The sequence below is a fragment of the Apis mellifera genome, linkage group LG2, assembly GCF_003254395.2.
Source record: "Apis mellifera strain DH4 linkage group LG2, Amel_HAv3.1, whole genome shotgun sequence".
Lineage (NCBI taxonomy): Eukaryota > Metazoa > Arthropoda > Insecta > Hymenoptera > Apidae > Apis > Apis mellifera.
Genome location: NC_037639.1, coordinates 15,587,509 through 15,611,325, shown reverse-complemented (window position 1 = coordinate 15,611,325; position 23,817 = coordinate 15,587,509). Strand labels below are relative to the sequence as shown.

The following is a 23,817-nucleotide window of genomic DNA, read 5'->3' as shown; positions in this document are numbered from 1 at the left end:
TAACAATGTAATTCTTAAACATTGATTTCAAAAAGATGTATAACAAGTAAGAAACTTAAAATGTCAATTTGGTATAATGATTATATGAATAAAGAATTGATGCATTCAAGTGAAAAAAATTTATAAAATTGAAATTGCATAAGCTTGATCCTAATTAAATTTGAGATTCTCAATTGAAAAAAATTGTTTTTATGTCATCATGAATTGCATGTAAATTTTTTGAACATTCCAAATATAGATAAAAAGTTATTGTAAATAGAACAATTTTACATGTGATAAAATTATGAATTGGTAATGTAAATTATCATGTCAACATGCATATATATAAAGTTCAAAAGAATATGGGAATCAATTGCATGTTATACATATTTATAAGTATATATAAATATATATAAACATATAATATATAAAAATATATAGAAATGTATTTATATATATGTATAGATATGCGTATAAAACATTATATTATTATTTTAAGTTTATATAAATGTACTACAAAATTTAATTTTACTACTTTAAAAATTTCAGCAATTTTGGCGGTTACTAAAAAAATAATTCAAATGTATCACATAAATTGTTATACTATCAGACTTTTCTCTCTTATAGTTGTAATGCATCAATGGATCCGCATATTTTGCACATTTAGATATAATTAAAAACATCTATTGAAGAGCTATTATAATAAAAAGCTTGATCATAGAATTAGAACAAAATTGATCAGAAAAAATATTAAAAAAGAAAATACTAGTAATTAAATAAGAATTATGGAACGCTTATGGAATTAGCGATCGTTTCCAATATTGAAGTGCGAATTTCGTTGAAAGGATGATATATCCCTACATGTATATATATAAATATACATAAGATGTGGTATATATATAAACAATTTAATAATATTATTTAGATATTTAGATATAAATTTAAAATTCATCACAATATATAATGTAAGGTTTAATTGTTCATTGTAACAATTTATTCTTACAGCTGACAGTATATAGATATTTGTATCACACGTATAAATTACTAAAAATAGTTATTTCACTTCCTAGTTCAATAAAAAAAAAATTTTTTAATTTTGTAAAAATAAGTTAAATTCTTAAACAGCGCATTTGCTACGAAATATTAATTAATAGTAATTTTTCTTGTTCATTCTGTTCCTTAAAAATGTAATAACTTTTATAATGTTACAAAAATAATTTTTGAAATTAATATTATATTATGAATTGAATTATATGGAGATACTGTAAGCATGTACATTACATTATAATTTATAATTTGTTTTATCTGTTTACGATTTTTTTTATAATTCGATACTAAGATTTTCATATATTTCTATAGTTTTAAGTAAATAATTTATTCTCAATTATGTATCAAATTATCAATGTGAATACTTCGATATTGATAGAATTAAATGACACTACAAATCCTGTTCCTAAACATGTCGAATAAATTTGTTATTAAATTAATATTATGTGAAAATTTTGTTATATCCGTAATTTCTCGCTTGTATATTATTTTTTTGAAAAAAATAATATTTAATGATTAAAATTATATTATTATAATATAATTAATTATATTATAAAATTATATTATATAATATTTTTTTAAATACATAAATGGCATAAAAAATATTTATTTTCTTTGTAAGAAAAGATACAATTTATGAAATTTTATATTATGAAGTAAGTGTAATGCCACCTAGGGGCAGTAAAAAGTATTATTGACACAAATTGCATGGATTTACAGTTTGAATTCCTCTCTATATTCAATATAAATCAAGCTTGCGCGAATTCTACTTGTTGCTCAGAATCACATTTCGTGATCAGCAATTTTCCGGAGTTTTCTTAAAGCACAATTAAAGTTTTAAGAAGTTATTATAGCTTATACAAAAAAAATGGCAAACTACCACAAACCAGAATCGAAAACCATTCAAGAATTAAAAGACATTGCGACAAAATTGAGAATTCATTCGATCAATGCCACACTAGCTAGCAAATCCGGGTATGTACATTATACTTTATAATAATAATTCCATTAATTTATTATTCAATAACTTTCATTACATTAACATAGATTAATATTACGATTGATAATTTTCTAATATTTTCATATCTCAATTTAATAAAAATCTAATATTTGCAAAAATCGCGCGCAAATATTATCTTGATAAAAATAAGGTGAAAAACAGATTATTTACTTTAGAATCTGTTATATTGTACAATACAAGCATAATTTGTTCTCTAATATTTTTATTGTAAAAATTTTAATTTTGGAGATTTTTTATGTACTACAATTAATATTAATTTGTCTTTATATAGTTTGCTTTTTTCAAATAATATCATCTTATTATATTACGATTCATAGTTCAAGGTACTTTATAATTATATTTTTAAATGCATGTTTATGCATTTAATTAAAATCAAATTAACATATACATAATTGTAAAAAATTATTTATAAAATAATTATTAAAAATCATTATTAGTTTATCTTAGATTTTATTTTAATTCTTTATTTTAAAATGTTAAATCGTTATTAATAATTAAAATATTGAAAAAATCCTCAAACACACCTAATTTATATAAATTATTGAATAATAAATGTATTCATAAATATGTATATTATCATATAGATAATATTATAATTTAAAATTTTTATAATAGACTATATTTTTATATGATTAATAAAGATATATACTACGATAAAAATTTTCAAATGATTAACTTTAGAAAAAAAGTTCTAAAAAATCAAAGCCCAAAGATAGACAGGAAATCGTATCATGTTTTCTTATGTCTCCTTTTATATGTAGTAATCGCATAGCTAGCACGTGCACGATACCAAAATGCACGCTATGAAATATAGTATATATATAGTTACGTAACAAACGTATGATAGTATTGAATAATCGAGAATATATTAAATAAAATTGACAATTTTAATAAATATCTCGTTTAAAATTTTTTAGATGTAATATTTTAAACAATTTTTTATAATACATATAATTTTTTTATATAATCTTGGAATATAAATTATTTATTTATCTTTTTGCAATATCTATAATATATATGAATTAGAATGATAAAGAAGTTAAAATTAAAAAATTATGAATATGTATAAAAGACATCCATTATATCTAAATTGAAATAAATTTCATTAGTTATGTTACTATTATAACATATATTATATATTTGTATATAATTCTTTATGAGGTAATTATTATTTTTAAAATGTAATGATGATAAAAAATATCTATTATCAAATGTTAACATATATGTTTTTCTTTCTCACATATATATATTTGATATTAATGTAAGTAAATAGTTCTGGAATCATAAATTTCAAAGAGTTAAATTCATTTTATAAAATATAAATATGTACATTGATTTTGAAATCTACGATAACTCGTCTGGAAGAAAGTAGGGAACTCCAGCGCGCAGTTACTGAGCAAAAGGCTGTGTTACTCATTGCCAGTTGTTATCGAACGCTCGTTGAGAAACGATTACAGAAAGGATTTCTCTATAATTTATAATGGTGCGCGATATAAATGTGGAAAATCTCCAAGATCTTGCGAACAGGCTTCGCATTCAGTGTATTAAAGCAACAGAAGCATCGAAAAGCGGGTATGATGCAGAAAAATTGTCCGGAAATTTTTATATTCTTATCAAAAATTATAAAATATTTATATTTTTTGTATGATTTTTATTTTGAAATTTCATTAAGATTTGTACTATTAACACGTTAATATTTTTCCTTAGCATTTCTTAGCATGTTAGATTTTCTTTTAAATAATTATATGCGGAAAAATTTAATAAAAAAAAATCGTTATATTGTATTATATTGTAGTTAATTAATATTTTATTATAATAAATGATGCTTTTATATCAAAATTAAATAATTTTAAATTACAGGATTATATTACATCTTGATACTTTTATTAAAAAATTTTGCAATTAATTTATAAATAATCAATATATAGTTTAAATATTTTAGGAAATCATTTATTTAATTAAATAATGATTTAATTATATAAAATGATGTACGATTAGAATTAGAATAGAATTCAATATAATAGTTCAGCAAAGAATACAAAAAATAAAAGTATTTATTTAATTATTAATATGAAATTATATAAAAATTATATATATATGAACTATATTAATAAAATTCAATAATATAAATTTCGCTAATAAAAAATATAATAAGAAACAAGAATTTTTGCAATATAAGTATTTACTGATAATTATTTATATTAAATACGGACTATATTACATAACTATATTTTGTAATAATCATTTCAATATTCAACGATCGTATGATCGAGATTAATGACCTTTATGACCTTTAACGATAAGTTCATTGTTATTATGAAATATATAAATAATACATATATTTTACAATCTTATGTAAATTTAATATTTTAAATTATATATAATTTTTTATTTATTTATTTTTTTTTTTTCATTTTTATTTAGACATCCAACATCATGTTCTTCTATGGCAGAAATTATGTCCGTCTTATTTTTTCATACGATGCGTTACAAAGTATCAGCACCACGTGATTTAAGTAGCGATAGATTTGTATTGAGCAAAGGTCATGCTGCTCCTATTTTATATGCAGGTAAAAATTTTAAATACGTGCTTATCGAATATTCAAATATACGAAATATAAAATATCTAAATTATATATAATAATATATTATTTATATAATTATAGCATGGGCAGAAGCAGGACTTTTTCCAACAAGTGAATTGCTAAATTTAAGAAAACTTGATAGTGATTTAGAAGGACATCCTACGCCAAGACTTAATTTTATTGATGTAGGAACTGGTTCCTTGGGACAAGGACTTTCAGTTTCTGCAGGAATGGCTTATGTGGGAAAAAATTTTGACAAAGCCAATTATCGGTATATTCTCATATAATTATTCTGTATTGTTTATTTAAAAATTTTTTTCATAAGCAATATTATATTCTTGTGTTTCTTCAAAATATAATAATAAATTTATATTATTACATATATAGTGTATATTGTCTGATTGGTGATGGAGAAGCTGCAGAAGGATCAATATGGGAAGCACTTCATTTTGCATCATATTACAAGTTGGATAATCTTTGTGCTATTTTTGATATAAATCGTTTAGGTCAAAGTGAACCAACATCTCTTCAACATAATATGGAAGTTTACCGCAAAAGACTTGAAGCTTTTGGATTTAATGCATTGGTTGTTGATGGTCACGATGTAGAAGAATTAGCCAAGGTATATTTGCATATTTATATATAGATAAAAATTAATACCAAATTTGACATAATACTTTATTTATAAGGCTTTCCATGAAGCACAAAATACGAAAGGACGACCTACAGCTATACTAGCAAAAACATACAAAGGTAAATATTTTCCTACCATTGAAGATCAAGAAAATTGGCATGGAAAACCTCTTGGTAATAAAGCAAATGAAGTCATTCAAGTAAGTGATACAATTTTTAAAATTACAATTTTTATTATTATTAATAATTTTATTTGTAAATATATCTTATTAATATATCTTAAAGATTGATATTTTTTCAATTGTAGCATTTAACTGGAATGTTGAAAAATCCTGGTCCTTTAGGATTACATCCTCAGAAACCATTAGTTGATGATGTTTCAGTAGTAGATGTTAATAATATTAAATTAGCATCACCTCCGAATTATAAATTAGGAGAACAAGTTGCTACAAGACTGGCTTATGGTACTGCTTTGGTTAAGGTTTGTATATTTTTTTTAGGATATATGTATTTGGAGATATTAGGATATAAGTATATGTTTTTGTTGTATTTTTTGCTTCAGCTAGCGAAGAACAATTCTCGTGTCATTGCTCTAGATGGGGATACAAAAAATTCGACATATGCTGAAAAAATCAAGACAGTCGATCCATCTAGATTTATCGAAGGTTTTATTGCCGAGCAAAATGTAGTAGGAGTAGCAATCGGTGCTGCATGCAGAGACAGAACTGTTGCATTTGTATCTGCGTTTGCAACATTTTTTACTCGTGCTTTTGACCAGGTAAAAATATGTTAATAAATAAATATAATAAAATAAATATATAAATAAAATTATATCATATATATATATATATAATCAAAATATTATAAATTCTCATTTAAAATTTAAATTCGTAAAATATAAATTTATTATTACAGATTCGTATGGGTGCTATTTCACAAACAAATGTTAATTTTGTTGGTTCCCATTGCGGTGTTTCGATCGGAGAAGATGGTCCATCACAAATGGGTTTAGAAGATATAGCTATGTTCCGTACAATTCCTGGTTCTACTGTCTTTTATCCAGCCGATGCTGTTGCTACGGAGCGCGCCATCGAATTGGCAGCTAATACAAAAGGAATTTGTTTCATACGCACTTCTCGTCCTGCTACGGCAGTTATATATAAAAACGAAGAACCTTTTGTTATTGGAAAAGGCAAAGTGGTTAAATCTTCTGCGAAAGATCAAGTTCTTGTAATTGGAGCTGGCGTAACTTTGTATGAAGCACTTAAAGCTGCTGATGAATTATCTAAAGTAGGAATAAATATTCGAGTGATTGATCCATTTACAATTAAACCACTCGATGCCCAACTAATTGTAAAAAATGCCAAAGAAGTTGGAGGAAGAGTTATTACAGTTGAAGATCATTATGCGGAAGGTGGTCTGGGTGAAGCTGTACTTTCAGCAGTTGCTTTGGAAAGAAATGTTGTAGTTAAGAAGCTAGCTATTCCTGAAGTACCACGTTCTGGTCCTCCAACTGCATTATTGGATAAATATGGAATTAGTTCGAACAAAATTGTTGCTGCAGTTCAAGAAATATTAAAGTTATAATTTTAAAGATTATATAAAGGTACCGATATCGTTTTAATATAAAAGTCTACTGCCATGTCAAAATGTACAGAAAATTTAGTATTTTTAAAAATATTAAAAAAAACCATTCCATATTGTTTTTAATGTGCATATAAAACATCGAAATGTTTGTTCGTGTTAATGTACAAAGAGAAACGTATGAAAAAATTGTTTGTCTTTATATATATATATATATGTGTATATATATATATACATATATACATACATATTTTCAACAGGAATGTTTTTACATTTCAAAATTATATGAAATTTTACTATACAAAAATGTAATTTTATATGAAACTTTGATATATATATATATATATATATATACTATTTATAGATTAAGAAATGTTACTATTTCGAAAGTATAATTATTCTACATACAAGTAAATAGGAGTATTTGTAAAAGGAATTTTTTATTAACTTTATCGATACCTACCTCAAGGGCGCAAAATCTTCCATGTTAAATATTATATTAAATATAAATAAATACTTTATGAGAGTGTAAATATGTTATATGTTATATTATTGAATATTGAACATGTAATTAAGTACATGTCCAAAAGGTGAAATATTCGACGAATAATAAAAGATAGATAAACCGACTTAAAAAATGCGCGTAAAATTCAATTAAAAAGAAATTATAATTCCTAGGAATGAGAAAAGTAAAGATTCGGAACTGAAAAAATCCCTAGATCGTGAAAACAGTTACAGTAAGAATGAAATTGTGATTGGTCGAGAAATTTTGTAAAGACTACAGGAAGAGACGAATAAAGAGAAAGATAACGAACGAGAAGGGACAGCAGCGCCACAATTCCCTGTTAAACAAGAAACGTCAACCATTCCCTGTTCTTCAGTTCGGTGTCTGGATTGCCGTTCGCTATCCAAATATCCAGGCTAGCACGATTAGGTTGTATATGTATGCGTGCGCACAAGTGTCTCCCTCGCTCTTGATTCTCGTTGTTCGGTATTCGTAGTAGAGGACCATTGTGTATACATACATAAGCGGTCGCGCGTGAATGCATGTATTGGAGATATACACGCGTGTGCGTTTTCCGTTCCGCGATTCGCGTATCCCGAAAAGATGGCCGCCATGAAAGCGTACGGTGGTGATGTTGACGTCGTTCACAGCAAGGTCGCGTCACGTCCTCGAAAAGCGTGAAAAGAACGTGATTATTCGAATGCTTCCACGAGTCTCGTGGTGTTTTTATACGAGAACGCGATACTGTGAAAAAGTTGTTGATAATTCGAAACGTGAGTGCGGTATTCACAGAATCCCTCTCGCAGTATTCGACGAAAACGACGAACAGAAGAGAGGAGAAAGAAGAGAGGGAGAACGGGCAAGGAACGTGCCCAGCAAAAGTTTAAAGGGATTTTTATGTGACAGGGAGAGAAGTGGACGAATAGTCTGTCGAAGAGCGGAAGTAAGAAGAAAGGAAAGAAGAAAAGTTGGAAAGCGCGTGGAGAATACAACAGGGTGATACGGAAGTGAGTGATACGTAGAATCGCGGGTGGTTTATGGTGTCGCGAGTAAAACAAATGCGTGCAGGTCGTGCGCGAACAAGTCTTTCTCTTGCCAACGATATCCCAATCAACTTGTTTTTAGCATTTCCTTGGGGTTGCATTTTACGTGTGACTCCAAACTTTGTGTCAACGAGGGACGGCCATATTAATCCGTAGCCCCCGCCGTCACACATATTTGAAGAATCTTATCTCCTCGAGGTGGTGCCTCTAGTTTTACGATTTTCGCTACTTTTTTAGTGCATATCCTGTTGCGGTAAGTCCTATCTTACCATACCGTGTCGTGTCGTATAGTGTCGTGTCGTATCGTGCCGTATCGTGTTGTATCGTGTCGTGTCGTGTCGTGCCTTGCCTTGCTGTACCGTACCGTACGTATCGTGTCGTGATCCTCGATTACTTGGATATAAGTGTAAGGTAATCGCCAGATTTTCGCCGAATGACGGTGTGTGTACATAGTGTATGGATGGTGGTATTTGTGCATACGAGCAATACAAATGACAATCACTACGTGAGTTCTATGCCACCCGATGTTCATGTATCGCATCGAAACAACTTACCGGTTCTCCACCACGGTGTCTATCCAGTTTGCCAACTGTACCACCCTTCCTAAATTCTGTATTACTCGCAGGGTAAGTTCATTTAATATATATTTTCTCTACATTCCTTGTTTTTATTTTGATATTTATCTTTGATAACATAGAATGAAAGTTTACTTTTAATTCAAGGTTACTTCAATTAGAAAAAATAATAACATTTATTATGATTAATATATAAAGAATTATAATTTGAAATTGTATTTCATATAAAAAATTGTAAGTATAGAAAAGATATTGGTAATAATATGTTCTTCTTGAAACTTTCTTATCGACAAAATTTTCTTCCTCAAGCCAATATTTCAATAAAGTAATATAATTACAATTTTTTAATGATTTGTCATTGCATCGATACATGCTAATCTTCTATTAGAACTTATATAACAAAAAATTAAAATAATTCAAATATTCCAAGTGAATTAAAATATTAGATGTTTTGAAATGATTGATGCGTTATGATGGAACATATTTTAACATAATAATCATAAAGATAATATTTTACTTTAAAGTTCATTTCATATTTTATTGCTTTTATCAAGTTGAGGATTAACATTAACATTATGTAATAAATTACATCAAATATTGCTATTCAAAGTGATAAAACAGTAGAAAGAAACAAGAACATAACCTTATTTTGAAATGACAGGAAAACAAAATGTCCAATCTAACTAGATATAATGACTTTATAACATATATTTAGATTAGAAATGATTTCATTTTTATAATTCTAATAATTATTAGAATGTAATATGAATTAATTTTAATTTTTTAGAATTAACACTTATATGCAAATTTTACTTTACATATATATTATATTATATTGTGTTTGCTTTATATATGTATTATTTCCTAATTATTTTTTAAATAAATATTATAAATACTAAATAAATATTGAAATAAGAAAAAGATATGAATAGAAATATAAAGATATAAATAAAATATGAGAAAATATAAATTAAAGTAATATATAGTAAGTTAAAGTTGATAGAAAAAAGATTCAAGAATGAGGGAATTACTTTCCCTTTCTGGATATTACAAGCAAGGATTAGATCGAAAGAGAAATAACAATATAGAAGAATATCAATTGATCGCATTTGTCATGCGAGTAATTTTTAAGGTGAAAAGACACTTTCGCGGTGATTAATCATTTCTCTTCTAGTAGCACGGCCTATTTAATAGCGTGTTCCAGTAGCCTGTCGCTCGCCCTTTTTATACCGGTTTCAAAAGCGGTCGAGTGTACTTGGTATTTCGTAGCAGCGTGTCGTTACGATGCTACCGCGCGCGAGTGCGAGATTTTTGCCACTATTACCAACGCTACTGGATTTTTTTTTTATTTTTTTCTTCAAACAACAATATGAATATTTCTTTGTCATTGTAAGTCTTTGACTATTATATTCAATATTATCGTGTCTTCGCTGCTTGAGGTTTCACGTTTAAAAATTAATCTCGATTACAAAAGAAATCTTATAAGAAAAGCGAATATATATATATATATATATATATGTAATATTGGAGTCAGCGATATAGGAAATGAATGATCGTTTTTGAAATAGGAATTATAATATGATTTATAAATATTTACATATAAGATGGACGAGATTATTAATTTTGAAATTAATCGATTTAGTCACATGTATCAATATTTATTTTTTTCGTACCGATAGTTTCCGATATTAATACCGATACATTCGATATTAATTTTTTCGTAACAATGAAAATACATAATTATTGCCAAAAATATCGTTCCATGGTTTGATGATTGAATTTAATTTTTAAAAAAATTTTAAAAAAAGATAAATAGAAATGAAATCTCAGTGAAATTGAAATTTTATATTAATTTCGGCAATGTGTGCAAAATTATTAGTAGGTAAGTAGCTACAGATGAATTCATGATTCTATTAATTTTTAATATACGGTTAATAAATTTTTCTACGATAATCGCACTATATCGAATGAATTCGTTGAACTTTGTTACCGTTTACGAACTCGATCTCTTTTCACTTTATCTTATCTTGATATATTAATTTTTGTCGATTCGATAATATAGAATTATTGTTATGATTTATAATAGAAATAACATTTAATTCTTTGAACAACGATAATTTCGATTATAAGTGAAAATGGTCCGCGATTAACGCGATTTTTTTTCCTTTGTCTTGTGTTAATATTAATTTCTTTTGTAAACGAAATCTCGATAATTTTATCGTTATCGAGGAAAACGAATTGCAACGAATTATTTGTGTAAAATTTTAAAAGTTATTTACGACGAAACGTAAACGTAAAGTCGTTAAAGGGACTAGCTCGATCGACTTAAAGTTAGAGAGTCGTTAATTGACCGTTCGAGATAGACCGAGATAGAGAAGGAGAAACGTAAAGAGAGAAGAAGCGGTAAGGTCGGTCGAGTCGGTAATAGACTATTTTATTCGGCTCGTAGGTATTGTTTTTCTTTCTTACGTGTAACAACCACACTGTCTCGCGTTTCTCACATTGCCATTTTGCCACGAATCAAGAATCCCCTTGGAGGGTTCTTAACCGTAGCTTCTCAACAATACGAACTACATAAGATTCGTCTTACAAGTGCTTGCACTTACACTCGAAGTCGTATCGAGTACGACGAAAGCATAGAATCCTCCTATATTTTCCGTGGCTTCGTGTCGAAACATTTTGATTCTTTTCTCTCTCTGCGACTCGCGTTTCTTCAACCTCGAGTATGTAAAAAGATGACCCGTGCTATTGATATTTATCCTATACACGAATTGTGCACAACGTTTATACGCTCTTGTTATCTCATTCGGTAAATGTACTGACTCTCTCTCTCTCTCTCTCTCTCTCTCTCTCTCTCTCTCTCTCTCTCTCTCTCTCTCTCTCTCTCATATCGGTCGAATCGAAAATCCATTTATCTTGGTGGCGAGGAAACTCGGGTGGAAAAAAACCGTGAAATCGCGAGTTTTTCGCAAACGGTCCTAGAAATTGTCCTAGACTGGGAAAACAGAATTTCGCGTGATGCGCCAGTATCGTATTCGGTTACCGGCAATACCTTGCCAATTTTACGCCAAATAACGAGACTTCTTCGCAATGTTTATTTCTCGACTCTATCTTGCACATTTGCCGATTAAACGTCTCTGATAAAACTTTGAAGATCGAAGAGAGAGAGAGAGAGAAACAAAATAGGAAATAGAGGAATAGGCTTATCGAAACTTTAAAGGAAAAATACCGGGGAAGAACGAACTTGACGAACGCCTCTTTAACGAATTACAACCGATTGCATTTCTCCTATGTAAACGTCTACCACGAGAAATCTTTGTACCTATACATCGGTATATCGAATTTTCTACTATTATTCCCAGAGTTTATTTCGAATTGAAAGAAACTTGAGGGGATCTCGCGGAATCATCGAATTTAAATAGTGGGGAGGGGGAGAAGATAAAAGTCGAAGGGACGAGTTTCCACGAGTTTTCGATCGGCGAAAAAAGATTAACGTGCATTCGAGCTTTCGATAGTAAGTGGCTGTAAATCAGATTAGTCGCTCGATGTAATTCCGTTCGATTTCGATCGCTTTACTCGATTCAGATTATCTGGATAAAGTCGAGCGAACGTTTACAACGGTTCCAAGCGCGACACACGACGACGGCCCGCAGGAAAACACGAAATGAAAATACGTGGAGGACGTGTGTCGTTCGCATGACCGCCAACCAAGCTGCACGTGACGCGTTATTCTTCTCTCCTTACCGTGTCGATATTTTCCAACGTCGAGATTCGTCCTCTCCGGCACTGCCCTCCCTTTTCTTCCCTCCTTCCTTCCCCCCTTATGTTTACTCTATCTTCTTCTTCCTAACCTTTAAAAGCTTTTTGCTCACTCCCATTGCGAATCCGCTAAGCGAATTATTTATCTTTCTCCTCTCTCTCTCTCTCTCTCTCTCTCGCTCTCGCTCTTTCGCTCGCTCGCTCCCCTCCCCTCCCCCACTCCCCTTGCTCCCCGTATCTCGTGAGAGTTTACATTTTCGTAACCGCGGTGGAACGTCACTCGTGCCTTCGAAACGTGACTTAGCTCGCATAGGAGGAGGGAGGGAGCAATGTCGGTGCACGGAGAGAGATTCCTACGATTCTCGATCGCCGAGATTAGACAGATTGGCGCAAACTCTTTTGCTTTCCCTCCCTTTTCGTTCTCGCGCGCTTCTTCGCGCGCAGTATATCCTTCTTCCTCTTTGAAACTGTATACGCGTCGAACTGGGATACGTGCCAATTGGAACTTGTAACGGTGGCGCGTAAAAAAGGGTGGAAAGGGTGTAGAGGGAGGGGAAGAGGGAAAAAAAAAAATAGAACGAGGAGGAAGCAAAGATCCAAGTATCGATCGAAGGGGGGAGGAAGAGACTTGTCCAAGACAAGGGATGGAGTTACCGGTCGTTTTCGCGAGCGCATTGTTTTCTTTTTTTTCGCGCGTTGAAGCGGCGACCCATAACTTATCGGGCGCTGGGGCGTCCCGCCCGGACGAGGCCTGACCACGGCCGGTATTTCGATTTCAGTTGTTCCTTCGGCCATTTTCGCGTTGGAAAATGAGTGGAACGCGGCGAAGAAAGTATGGCGGGCGGTAAACAAGGAGATATCTCTTTGCGGTTTTGCGTATATGGGTGAGAATGTAGATATTTTTACCCGGCGTTTTCTTCGTATTTTTCGAGAAGGAAAAATATGGATGTCGATCCGAAAATCTTTCGGCCGGCTCCTCCGGTTGGAAGCGGTGAGTCACGATATCACGCGTAAGCGTAGCCTGTTAAACTATCCTAGTTTAATCGTTTCCTCGGATAATTAAAACCGGAGGATGGAATTTTTCTGAGAATATACTCAACGTTAGGCCACCACATTTTTTTCCCTTTCTATGGAGATTAAACGGGGAATGTGATAGTGAATCTAGGGTATGGAAGAAGAGAAATAAAAACGTATAATAATATTTTCGAATAGAGAGAGGGAAGGAAAAGATAAATAAAATTAAATTCTCGCAATTTTCGAATATATATATAAGGTGTATCGATATTTTTAAACGATTAGAAAAAATTTTCGAGTTTTCTTCTTTCCGTGAATTTGAATTTTTTCGAAGGAAATTTTTTATCGATAAAAAGTATATACGTTTATATCGTTCGAAAAAGCAATTGGAAAATGTCATTTTGTTATAATTTCACAGCAAGTGCATTTTTTTGTTTTCGTTATCGCTTGAAAATAATTAAGCGCGCGTTAAGTGCATGTTTTCACGAATCAAAATAAAACACGCGAGTTAACCAAAGGCGAAGAAAAAGGATGCACGTTTCAAAGTGGCCATTTTATATATATATATATATATATATATATATATATATATATATATATATATATATATATATACGTACTGACGGGGAGGATAATCGAAGCGATAGTAATCGATGGATATCGAAGTTAAATAATCGATGCGCCGCTCGGTCGAAGGAAGAAGAATAGAGATAAAGCGATTCTCGAAGAATCGCGTGATTAATCGGGAATTAAAAACCGAGGTTGAAACTTTGTCGAATAAAGGCCAAAGTTAAAATAAATTTATAAACGTTAAATTTATAACGCTTGCTCGACTTATTTTCGAATTTTTCTGTTGGAAAGAGGGAATCGTCGTACCGGTCGAAATAGAAGCGGTCACGTGATCATCTGTCAACCGCCATGATTCTTTTCTCTCTATCTCTCTCTTTCTCTTTCTCTTCATCGATAATTAAATTTTCTTTAACGAAACGTTTCTTTCTTTCTTTTTTTTTCCAGCGATAAGTTTAAAACGAATTCCGTGTAGGCAATTCGCATAAACGATATTCTCGCAAGATATAGAATAACAGAGAAAAGAGATGTATTTTTCATCGGACACTTTTCGAGTTGTGGGATAAGTCTACCTTATCGACCGGGGCGAGGAAATATCTTTCGAAACGGGTCGATCGCCGTGCTAAACCGATTAGCAATTTCGAAAACGCGTTGCTCCCGAAACGCGCGCCACTCGAAACACTGAATTCTCGTCACGGGAAAAGTATCGACGCGAAACGTGACGCGGACGTGACACGGGTGGAAATAGTTTCGGCCGTTCGCGTTTAAGCCGGCCAATAGGAAGTTACGGATGAAATTCACGTCAAATAAATCGCATTAAATTTCTAGCGTAATTAAACAGTCCTGTTCGGGCGACGTTTTCACCGCGTAATATTCTAATTACGCGTCTCCCTTCGGTCACGCGAAACTGCCCGTCCTTTATTGTCGAAGCGTAAGAAAGCGACGTGGAATCGTGGAAAATCGTCCTTTTTCAAATCGAAAAATGAATAATTGGAAAGTTCGATCGCGAACTTTCTCGATGTATTATACGTTGCAACGAGATATATATCGTACGCCGTGCCAATTGTAAATAGGTTGAAATAATATAGCGATATTGAATCGTTGCGTCGATTTCAAAGGGATACGAAACGTCGGTATTATCGATGTTTTAATGAAGCCGCGTCGAGAGCCATTCCGGATCGAATTTCTTATTCGGTGGAAAGAATCTCTAGGATGGATAATATCAACGTTGTAAAAAAAATAAAAAAAGAGTGTCTTGTCTTCCTTTAACATTCGTACATCGACGCTGTAATTTAGGACGGGAAAACTGGCTTTTCGTGCCTCCCTTACGGTTTCTCTAAGCCATTAAAAGGTACACGCGTAAGCGTATAAAGAAGGGACGAGGGAGGCCGAGTAATCTGGACAGCGATATAATCTCTCTAAAACCGAAGGGAGAAAGCGGGTGCCGGTATGCGGACGGTATGGAAAATGTAAAGTAAAGGAGAAATCGTGCGCTCGAGAATTTCGCGAATTCGACGATTTTTCGAAGGAGAGAAAGAGAACGGAGAAAGAAAAAATAACGGTCGGAGAGAGAGAGAGAGAGAGAGAGAGAGAGAGAGAGAGAGAGAGAGAGAGAGAGAGAGAGAGAGAGAGAGCAATTATCCACACACACACACACACACACACACACACACACACACACACACACACACACACACACACACACACACACACACACACACACACACACACACACCACACACACACACACACACACACACACACACACACACACACACACACACCACACACACACACACACACACACAGAGAGAGAGAGAGAGAGAGAGAGAGAGAGAGAGAGAGAGAGAGAGAGAGAGAGAGAGAGAGAGAGAGAGAGAGAGAGAGAGAGAGAGTTGGGAGTGGGACGGGAGAAGCGGTGCGGCGGTGTCGAGTGGCATCGATCGAATCGATTCGATGATTTTTGCGTCCCAGCGTGTCGCGGTGCATATGTCGGACAAGCGAGTACGATGACGCCATGTGTTTCCAGCTGGATTACGTACGGGGGAGCGGGATAGGCGGGGCGAGTTGTAGGGGCGCTATGTAGGGTGGTGCAGGAAATGTTTTGGGTCTGTGGGCTTTCGCGTGCGACGAAACCGGGTGACCGTCGGTTAGATAGATATCTTCCGTCCACCTCTTTCTTACGTTGATCGTTTCCGTTCGTTCGAAAATTGTCCCAAAATACGTAAATTACGTTTTCTACGGATAATATTGGCGATAGTAATAATATCGATAATTGTGGTTGTGGTGGTGGTAGTGGTAGCAGCGTAACTGGTTGAATGGTGGTCTCTGAAATTTCAACGGCACGCAGGGGCATTGTGTTCGGAGTGTTCCAGTGTTGCGCAACTGGAATAACAGACGGCGGATTACGCTCGAGTCGTATTGCGCGAGAAGAAAGGATTCGATCGAAAAGTCAAAACTTGTCTCGCGCCCGGATTAAATTCAATTCCCAATTGGGCGGGGAAAAAAAAAAAAAAAGAATGAAGTAGATTTTTTCCTATGCGGATAACGTGGTTCCATCGAACGTGGAACAACGATTTGCGTATTTATTTACGTTCGAACGTACGGGCGACGAGGAAATTGTCGCGAAAGTGCCACTACAGCGTACGTCAAGTAGGCAAACTGTGTGTATTCGCTCGAAGCGATCGCCACTCGGATAAAAACAGCGCCAAGTTTAATTACGCTTCAAGACGGATCGATATCGCGCGATACCTCCCTGTCTTTTAAATATTTCACTTTGCGTAACATTTATTTTTCCACGTACGGCCTGGAAACGCCGTTTACCGTTTACGTACTTTCTCCGCTCGTCTCCACTCGCTGGATTGGCACGTTACGTCCGTCCGACCGATTTCCGAGTATCCTGTTTACCCTCCAGATAGCGCAAGAGTTCGGGTCCTCGCGAACGCGAGCACACCACGAATCTATCTAACGTGCGAAGCGTGGCTCGATTCCCCCGACACGAGAGATGTTTTTACCGACGTTCAACTTTGAGATCGAGTCCGCGATTAACTATGAAACGAGTTTGTTGTCCTCGTAACCTCGTTTACGAGGCTTCGTTTCGAAAAAGAAAAAGAAGGAAAGAGAATTCGCTCCCCTCCAAATTTTCGAAACCGAAATCGAAGCTGGATGATTTATTTACGAAACTTGTTATCGGGGTGCGCGCGTCACACGGCAAACGTGTGACTCGAACGTGCGAGCGTCGATTTCTTCCAGCAACGCAACGCAGAGCACGTGCGATAAGAACGCGACACCGCGATAGCAACGATCTACGCCACCCAGATCGCGGGCCCGAGCGCGGGAATATAAACGGGATCAAAGTGCGCGCGGTGCCACCGCATATAAAAAATATGTATACCTGTTTACGCTCCACAGACTTCGTAATACTTGTAATCGGTGTATACGCGTTTGCGTGTAATTGTTTGTTCGGTGATGCAGAAACTTTTCGAATACGAATACGACTTTTTTTTTTTTTGCCAATCTTTATGCCTTTTGTACGCAACTCGAAACGAAAAAGAACGGTCTTTATTATACAAATCGATCGAGTCACGATCTTTTCATTCAGTTCAACGTACATTCTAAGATTCGAACAGAAGATGTTTCTAGCTGCGCAAAACGTCTATTCTCCTTTTTTTTTTTTTTTCGTGACGAATGATGGAGGGATGGAGAAAAGTGGATTATTAAAGGTTAAAGTGTCACCCACGTGTTTGATAACTAATTTTCAGATTCGTAAAATCTTATCTCTCTAATCTAAGCAATTTATTATTTTTTTTTTTTGATCAAAGATACGATGATAAACCGAATTTTGATTCGCTTTTTTTTTTTTTATTATATATATACGTATATATACGGTATATACGTTATTATTCTCGCATATATATATATATGTGAATGATGAAACATAGTTTTTAAAGATTGCACGATTAATTGACTAAAAGTGCGCAGGTCATCCGGGAATATACTTCCGTCGTTCGTGTTTTTATTATAGCCTTTATTCCTGACGCGCGTATATACTCGATCGGCTCCCGGCTCTCTAAGCCGCTGTAAGCTTAAAGGGGATGCCTCTTCGTGCCTTTTGACGACCTCTCGTCCAACTGCCGTCCAACCCGTGATCATCACCACTTGCCATTCGTCCAGTTTTCGACAATAAAAAAAAAAAAAAAGAAAAAACTCCTCGTTCAAAAATCATACGCGAAAATAATAACAATAATAATACGTGTATCGATCACGAGAAAAATATACGATAAAAAAAAAATTGATCGTTACGACCGATTACATCGAAAAACAGTGGTGTGCTTTTCGATCGAAAAGCTTTAAATTGGATCAACAATTAAGTCACGGCGAAACGTTTTCGGATTAAAATCCGCTTGTTTGGCGGAAAAAAAAAAAGAGAGAGATCTCGACTTATGACGTGGTGAAGGAAAAAAAGAAAAGTGGGGAGAGAAAGAAACGATAAATTTTTGGATTATCCTTCTTCTTTTCTTCGAAGAAACATCATATAAGCTGTAAAAATTGAAAATGTACAATTTCGAGGATTCGTAATCACGAAGAAAAATCTTTGAAAGAAAGGACGAGAGATCGGATGGAATCGAAACGGAAGCGCGTTTCGCTGCGTTTTGCCTCCATTTTAGTTGGTAACGCGACGACGCTGTTTGGCGGCGCGCGGAGTTTCTCGGCCGGGATTCGAGTTTCTCGACGGAATGGAAATCTAATTCCGCATCCCGGCTTTCGTTATAAGGAAGACAGCGAAAGCGGCGCGTCGACGTGGCTTCCTCGAGGAATTAGAAACAAAGCGGCTCTCTGATGGAAATGGGCTGCTTTATTATCGATCTATCTTTTTCTCTCCTTGGAGGAGGAGGAGGAGGAGGATCTATAAAAATGTCCTTTTTCCAAGGAGGCAAAGTGTCTTCTTCCTCGCGGGAGAAATTGAAATTTTTTCTCGCGTTGGAATTTAATTAAATTCCTCTCCAACCTTTTGGCGAATTAAAAAAATATTTTCGAAATCTTGATTTGTTTTTTTTTTTTTTTTTTTATCGCAGCATTCATCTCGCATTTATTTTTTTCTTCCCTCGAGAGTTTGCTCGTAAAGAGCAAAGCAACAGGGGAGGATTATAATTAGAGTGTTATTTGGCCGTGGCGTGTAAAATTTCGTTTCGTTACGTCCGATTAATGGAGAATTGGGAGGGGAGAGACGGGGAGAGACAGGGAGAGACGGGGAGAGACGGGGAGAGACGATCGATCGTATCGAGCGGGGCGAAAATTTGATCGAAATTGCGGCCGTTGGCTCGGCCGCGTCGCTGTCCTTTTCGTTTCGAAGAGACAACAATAGCCCAACTCCCAGTGGCATCTTTTGTCTACCCGTCGGTTGATTCGGCGCGCTGCCATTACGAGATCCGCGTATCTCGCCTCGGATTTCGTTCCGTTTCTCTCCGAAAAATCCCCAATGGAAACGTTCTTCAAACCCGATGTTTAACGACACAATGCCTCTACTTTTAACCCCTCGCGCGCGCCACCCCCTCTCTTCTTCTCGCCTAATGCACTGCCCCCCTCATCCCATCACTATTCTTCTATCTCTCACCGATTACCGGTGTCCAATTTGTCCAAATAAAATACTTCTGAATTTTTTTTGAAATCATAAAAATTTTTTCGAGATTGATTCGAGATTAAGAAAAAAAAATTGGCAAATTGCGTTGAATTAGTTTTGAAAAGAGAGAGAAGGGAAGGAGGAGAAATGATCCTCTAAACTTGGATAAACGACGGGAGGAAGGTATGCAGTGGTGATAGTTAGAGGTTAAACGTAGGCTTGGTGAGGTTAGTTCGATCCATTTCTTTAAAAAAAAATTAAGAAAGTAGGACCGCACGTCCCTAAAGTGTCCTTAAACGAAATTTCGAAAACACCTGTTATGCTGATACTCTCGATTTTCTTCGAAGAAAAATTTTAATCATATCCGGATTATTACGAGGATAATATAATAAGGAATAAAGAAAGGTACGTTTAAGGATTAAATTTTTAAAATGGATAAATAAAAATTCCGATTGAAAAGTTGAAGAAATGTCTTGGAAAAGAAATGTAAGGTAAATGTGAGTAAATACGAAAAATCGATTTGTTTCGTTTCGTTGTTCGATTTGCAAAGTAAATAAAAAGGGTAGTATATCGTAGCGATGCTAGGAAAAGATTAAAGGCGCCTCTGAATGGCGAGCGGTCGCGAAACGCGACGTAACGCGACCGAGCATTTTTGAATTCCATGAAAAATGGGTTAACGTAGCCGCCGGCATCGGAGATTCGTTTGAAAAGAGAGAAATGGCGCTTGCTCCGCTGAGTAAAGCTCCTCCGCTTTATATCTCGCGTTATCGTCGCTCGAGACGCGAGAAAAACTGCGACCGGTTAACATTTCGAGGTCTGAATCTTCCTCTTCGTGTCAGGATTCGTCGATTTCTTATTTGTTTTTTTCTTTATTTGTTTTACGTTATGACCGCTACCGCGCAAAATATTTCGACTGCTTGTATATATCGTAATCTGTATCGCGAGAGAGATAGGATAAAGGAGAAAATATATTTCAAGTTCATTCTTGTTTCACGGTAAACGAATACTTGTAACGATATAGGTTGCAGCGTAAGCGTTGAGTTTGCAAACGATAATTCTTTCGATTACGATTCTTTGCGCAACCATGGTTCGAGAATATCGCGAATAAATAAATCAGAGACAAATCTTCTGTCCTTGGAAAATGCGGTTACTTATGGAACTAATGCTGGAAGAGAGAGAGAGAGAGAGAGAGAGAAAAAACGTGGTTAATGAAAATGAAGGTAATCGCATGGCTGATTCTACACCGATGCATCACCTGTTACGTGGCAACAGGTGGTCTTTTGTCGAAATGAAAAAAACGGGTATAGTTTTTTAACGACTTTCCACTCGGTTCTGAAACGTCAGGCCGGGAAATTTAGGACACTTTTTCTCTTCGTAATTTCTACGATTATCGCATTCCAATTAATTTCGCTCGAACTTCATCAACGTCAAGAAAATTATTATTTAAAAAGAAAAAAGAAAATAAACGTAAGTTCGCATTTTTTTTTTTTTTTTCTCTCTCTCCATAGTTTTTATTCTCCCGACGGACGGTAAGTACGTACGTATTTTGGTTGCGCAACACGGTCGTTACAGAAGATTTCGATTTGTCCTTGCGAGCGTGTATCGAGATTCTCCGCGCACGAATATTCGAGCGGCACGCAATATATTCGACAAATTAAAGTAGAGGATATACTCGGGCATTTTCTCTCTCGAGTCGAGTAAAAAGTGGCAAATCACTCGACGAACGGTGATCCATCGGTTGATAGTTGGACGGTTGGTATAATGGCCACGTTTTATGCGAGTAACGTGCCGGCCGGTGACCAACGCTGCTACAGAAATACGTCTATTTGCGTGGCCGGTCACGTGACGAATTTGCGCGCGACGTAAAACGCGGAACGATGTCGTTCCCGATCCCAATGCGTTCGGAATCCGAGCACTTTGCCTGCAATTGTTTCTTCGGACTCGAATAGCGTTATATCGTTAATTCGCCCGAAGCGAAGAAAAATTTCAAACGTCTTTCCCTTCGAAACTTGATATCATAACAACAAAGTTACCGTGCGATAGAGCCCGTTTTTTTTCTCTCGTCCCGTTCACGTTGGAAAAACGAATTTTCTGCTGGATAGAAACGGATGAGCGAAATTTGTCGCTCGATTAGAAAGATAACGAGTCGTTCATTACGATATTGGAGATAAAAATCGGGCTATTAGTCGGTCGACAATTTCGTCCCAAATTAAAGCTGAATTTACACTTTTTCACTTTGAACGTTCATCGCGAATAATTTATCTACGGTGAATCCGAAGGAAGAAAGTTAGGAATAGTTATTATACTTGTTCAATAATTGAAATCAATTCACTAATTTTCAATTCTTTATTTATTATTCCAAAGATGCTCGTCATTTTCGTTATTCGTCTCCAAAAATATTTTCACGCTTATTAAACTTTCCTGGCACAATTATTCGACGAAAATTGCGCGAATTAAACAGCTGTTCATTTATTATTGAACTGTTTTAGACCTGTCATTGTCACTCGGTTACAATTACCCATTCATCAAAAGCAAAGCCCAATTTGTTCACTTCGGATGAAAACTTTACATCTTTCGTTACGAATCATCCACGTCCAAAGTGAAAAGTATGAAATTTTAAATTCGCCTTAAACAGTTTTTCGATATATACGTAACGCAAATCCCGTCCGTCAAATATTTTCCAACTTTTCGAATTGGTACGGATGTTTGAAATAGATGTTATCACTTTCGTTCGAAAGTGAATCCCGACAGAGGGAGATGATTCGGTGGGAAGTAAACGCGAAATAAAGCTCTGTACAAGATAGAATCGTGAAAGAACGGATGGATAACTGTGAACCTAGTGGAATGGGCTCTAGTTTCGTTGAACGGAGAATAATGGTCACGCGTCACGAACCTCCGAGAGTAATGGAAGCTCGGATTAATCTTATGCAAAACATCGAGAAGACTCGACCGAGTCTGCCTCTTTTTTCTCTCTTTTTCTCTTTCGATTTCGTTCATCCGGTCAACGTGGGCTACCGAATTTCACCGACAAAATACTTTTATCCGCTTACACGATAAAGGTAAACCTTGTGAATGCTCGATATCGCCCTTTTTTTTTCTTCTTTCTCCTCCTCTCCCCCTTTTTTTTCACTCTTCTATTTAATCAATTTTTTTTTTCGATCGATGCTAAACATTTCTCTCTTTCTCGAAACGTCTCGCGACCGATGAAACGAGATAGCCGAGCGAAGGAGTGGGGGAGAGGCTGCTGTTATTCTCCTCTGGATAGACCAACTTTTCCAACGCTAGGATTGATCTCGTTCGAATTCAGATCATCGTCGAACGTATTTATCGTCCCGCGGGCAAAAAAATAAGAAAACGACAGATCTTCGATCCGACGGGGAGGGGGGAGATATTCCTTTGGACGGGAATGAAAAGGATGGATGGAAGTGGTTCGTTTTCTAAAGTGGTAGGGAAAGAGGCAACTCGGATGGGACTCGGTGAAAGAGAAACGCGATAACAAAGCGTTTCGCGGGCCAATCTGCATGCCCGGGAAACGGTTCCATCGGTGAAAAAGGGATCGAGGAAAAGTCCTCGATCCTCTCGCGCGTGATTGTATTTCCTCCCGTTTGGGAACAAAGGTAGCGGAGTGGGGGGAAGGAGAAAGAAGGAAGGAAGGAAGGAAAAAAGGTAGGTAGGTAGGGGGCGATCTTGTCCGGACAGTTTGGACTTTCGTACCGCGCGGAGTGGGAGGTGGAGGGGAGGGAAAGCGCGGTAGAGGGCACCTCTTCGCGGTTAATTCTTTTCAGTTTCGATCCTCTCCACGCATGGTCGTCGCTCTAATTGGCTATCGGTTGAAGGAATTGGAGAGGTCGGGCGCCAACGGAATATACAAGCGTCTCGATATCG

The 23,817-nt window shown here is 35.1% G+C and overlaps 1 protein-coding gene across 2 annotated transcripts; it reads left to right on the top strand.

Annotated features, from left to right (window-relative positions):
* The first annotated feature begins 1,782 nt into the window (after positions 1-1,782).
* Positions 1,783-7,382, top strand: LOC550804 (transketolase). 2 transcript variants are annotated; one of them, XM_623354.5, is made up of 8 exons: positions 1,783-2,001; positions 4,472-4,617; positions 4,714-4,903; positions 5,020-5,254; positions 5,322-5,465; positions 5,573-5,746; positions 5,828-6,043; positions 6,181-7,382. In XM_623354.5, the coding sequence occupies exons 1-8, from the start codon at positions 1,895-1,897 to the stop codon at positions 6,850-6,852; spliced, it is 1,884 nt and encodes a 627-aa protein (XP_623357.1). In that variant the 5' UTR covers positions 1,783-1,894; the 3' UTR covers positions 6,853-7,382. The 2 variants fall into 2 exon arrangements, with proteins under 2 accessions (XP_623357.1, XP_623196.3); XM_623193.5 differs by lacking the exon at positions 1,783-2,001 and adding an exon at positions 3,439-3,619.
* The last annotated feature ends 16,435 nt before the right edge of the window (positions 7,383-23,817 follow it).

What these genes read in the sequence shown, in the direction of transcription:
- LOC550804 (XM_623354.5), top strand. Translation starts at nt 1,895, where the DNA reads ATGGCAAACTACCACAAACCAGAATCGAAAACCATTCAAGAATTAAAA. An exon ending in ACACTAGCTAGCAAATCCGG is followed by an intron (nt 2,002 to 4,471) that starts GTATGTACATTA and finishes ATTTTTATTTAG; the next exon opens with ACATCCAACATCATGTTCTT. An exon ending in ATGTAGAAGAATTAGCCAAG is followed by an intron (nt 5,255 to 5,321) that starts GTATATTTGCAT and finishes TTTATTTATAAG; the next exon opens with GCTTTCCATGAAGCACAAAA.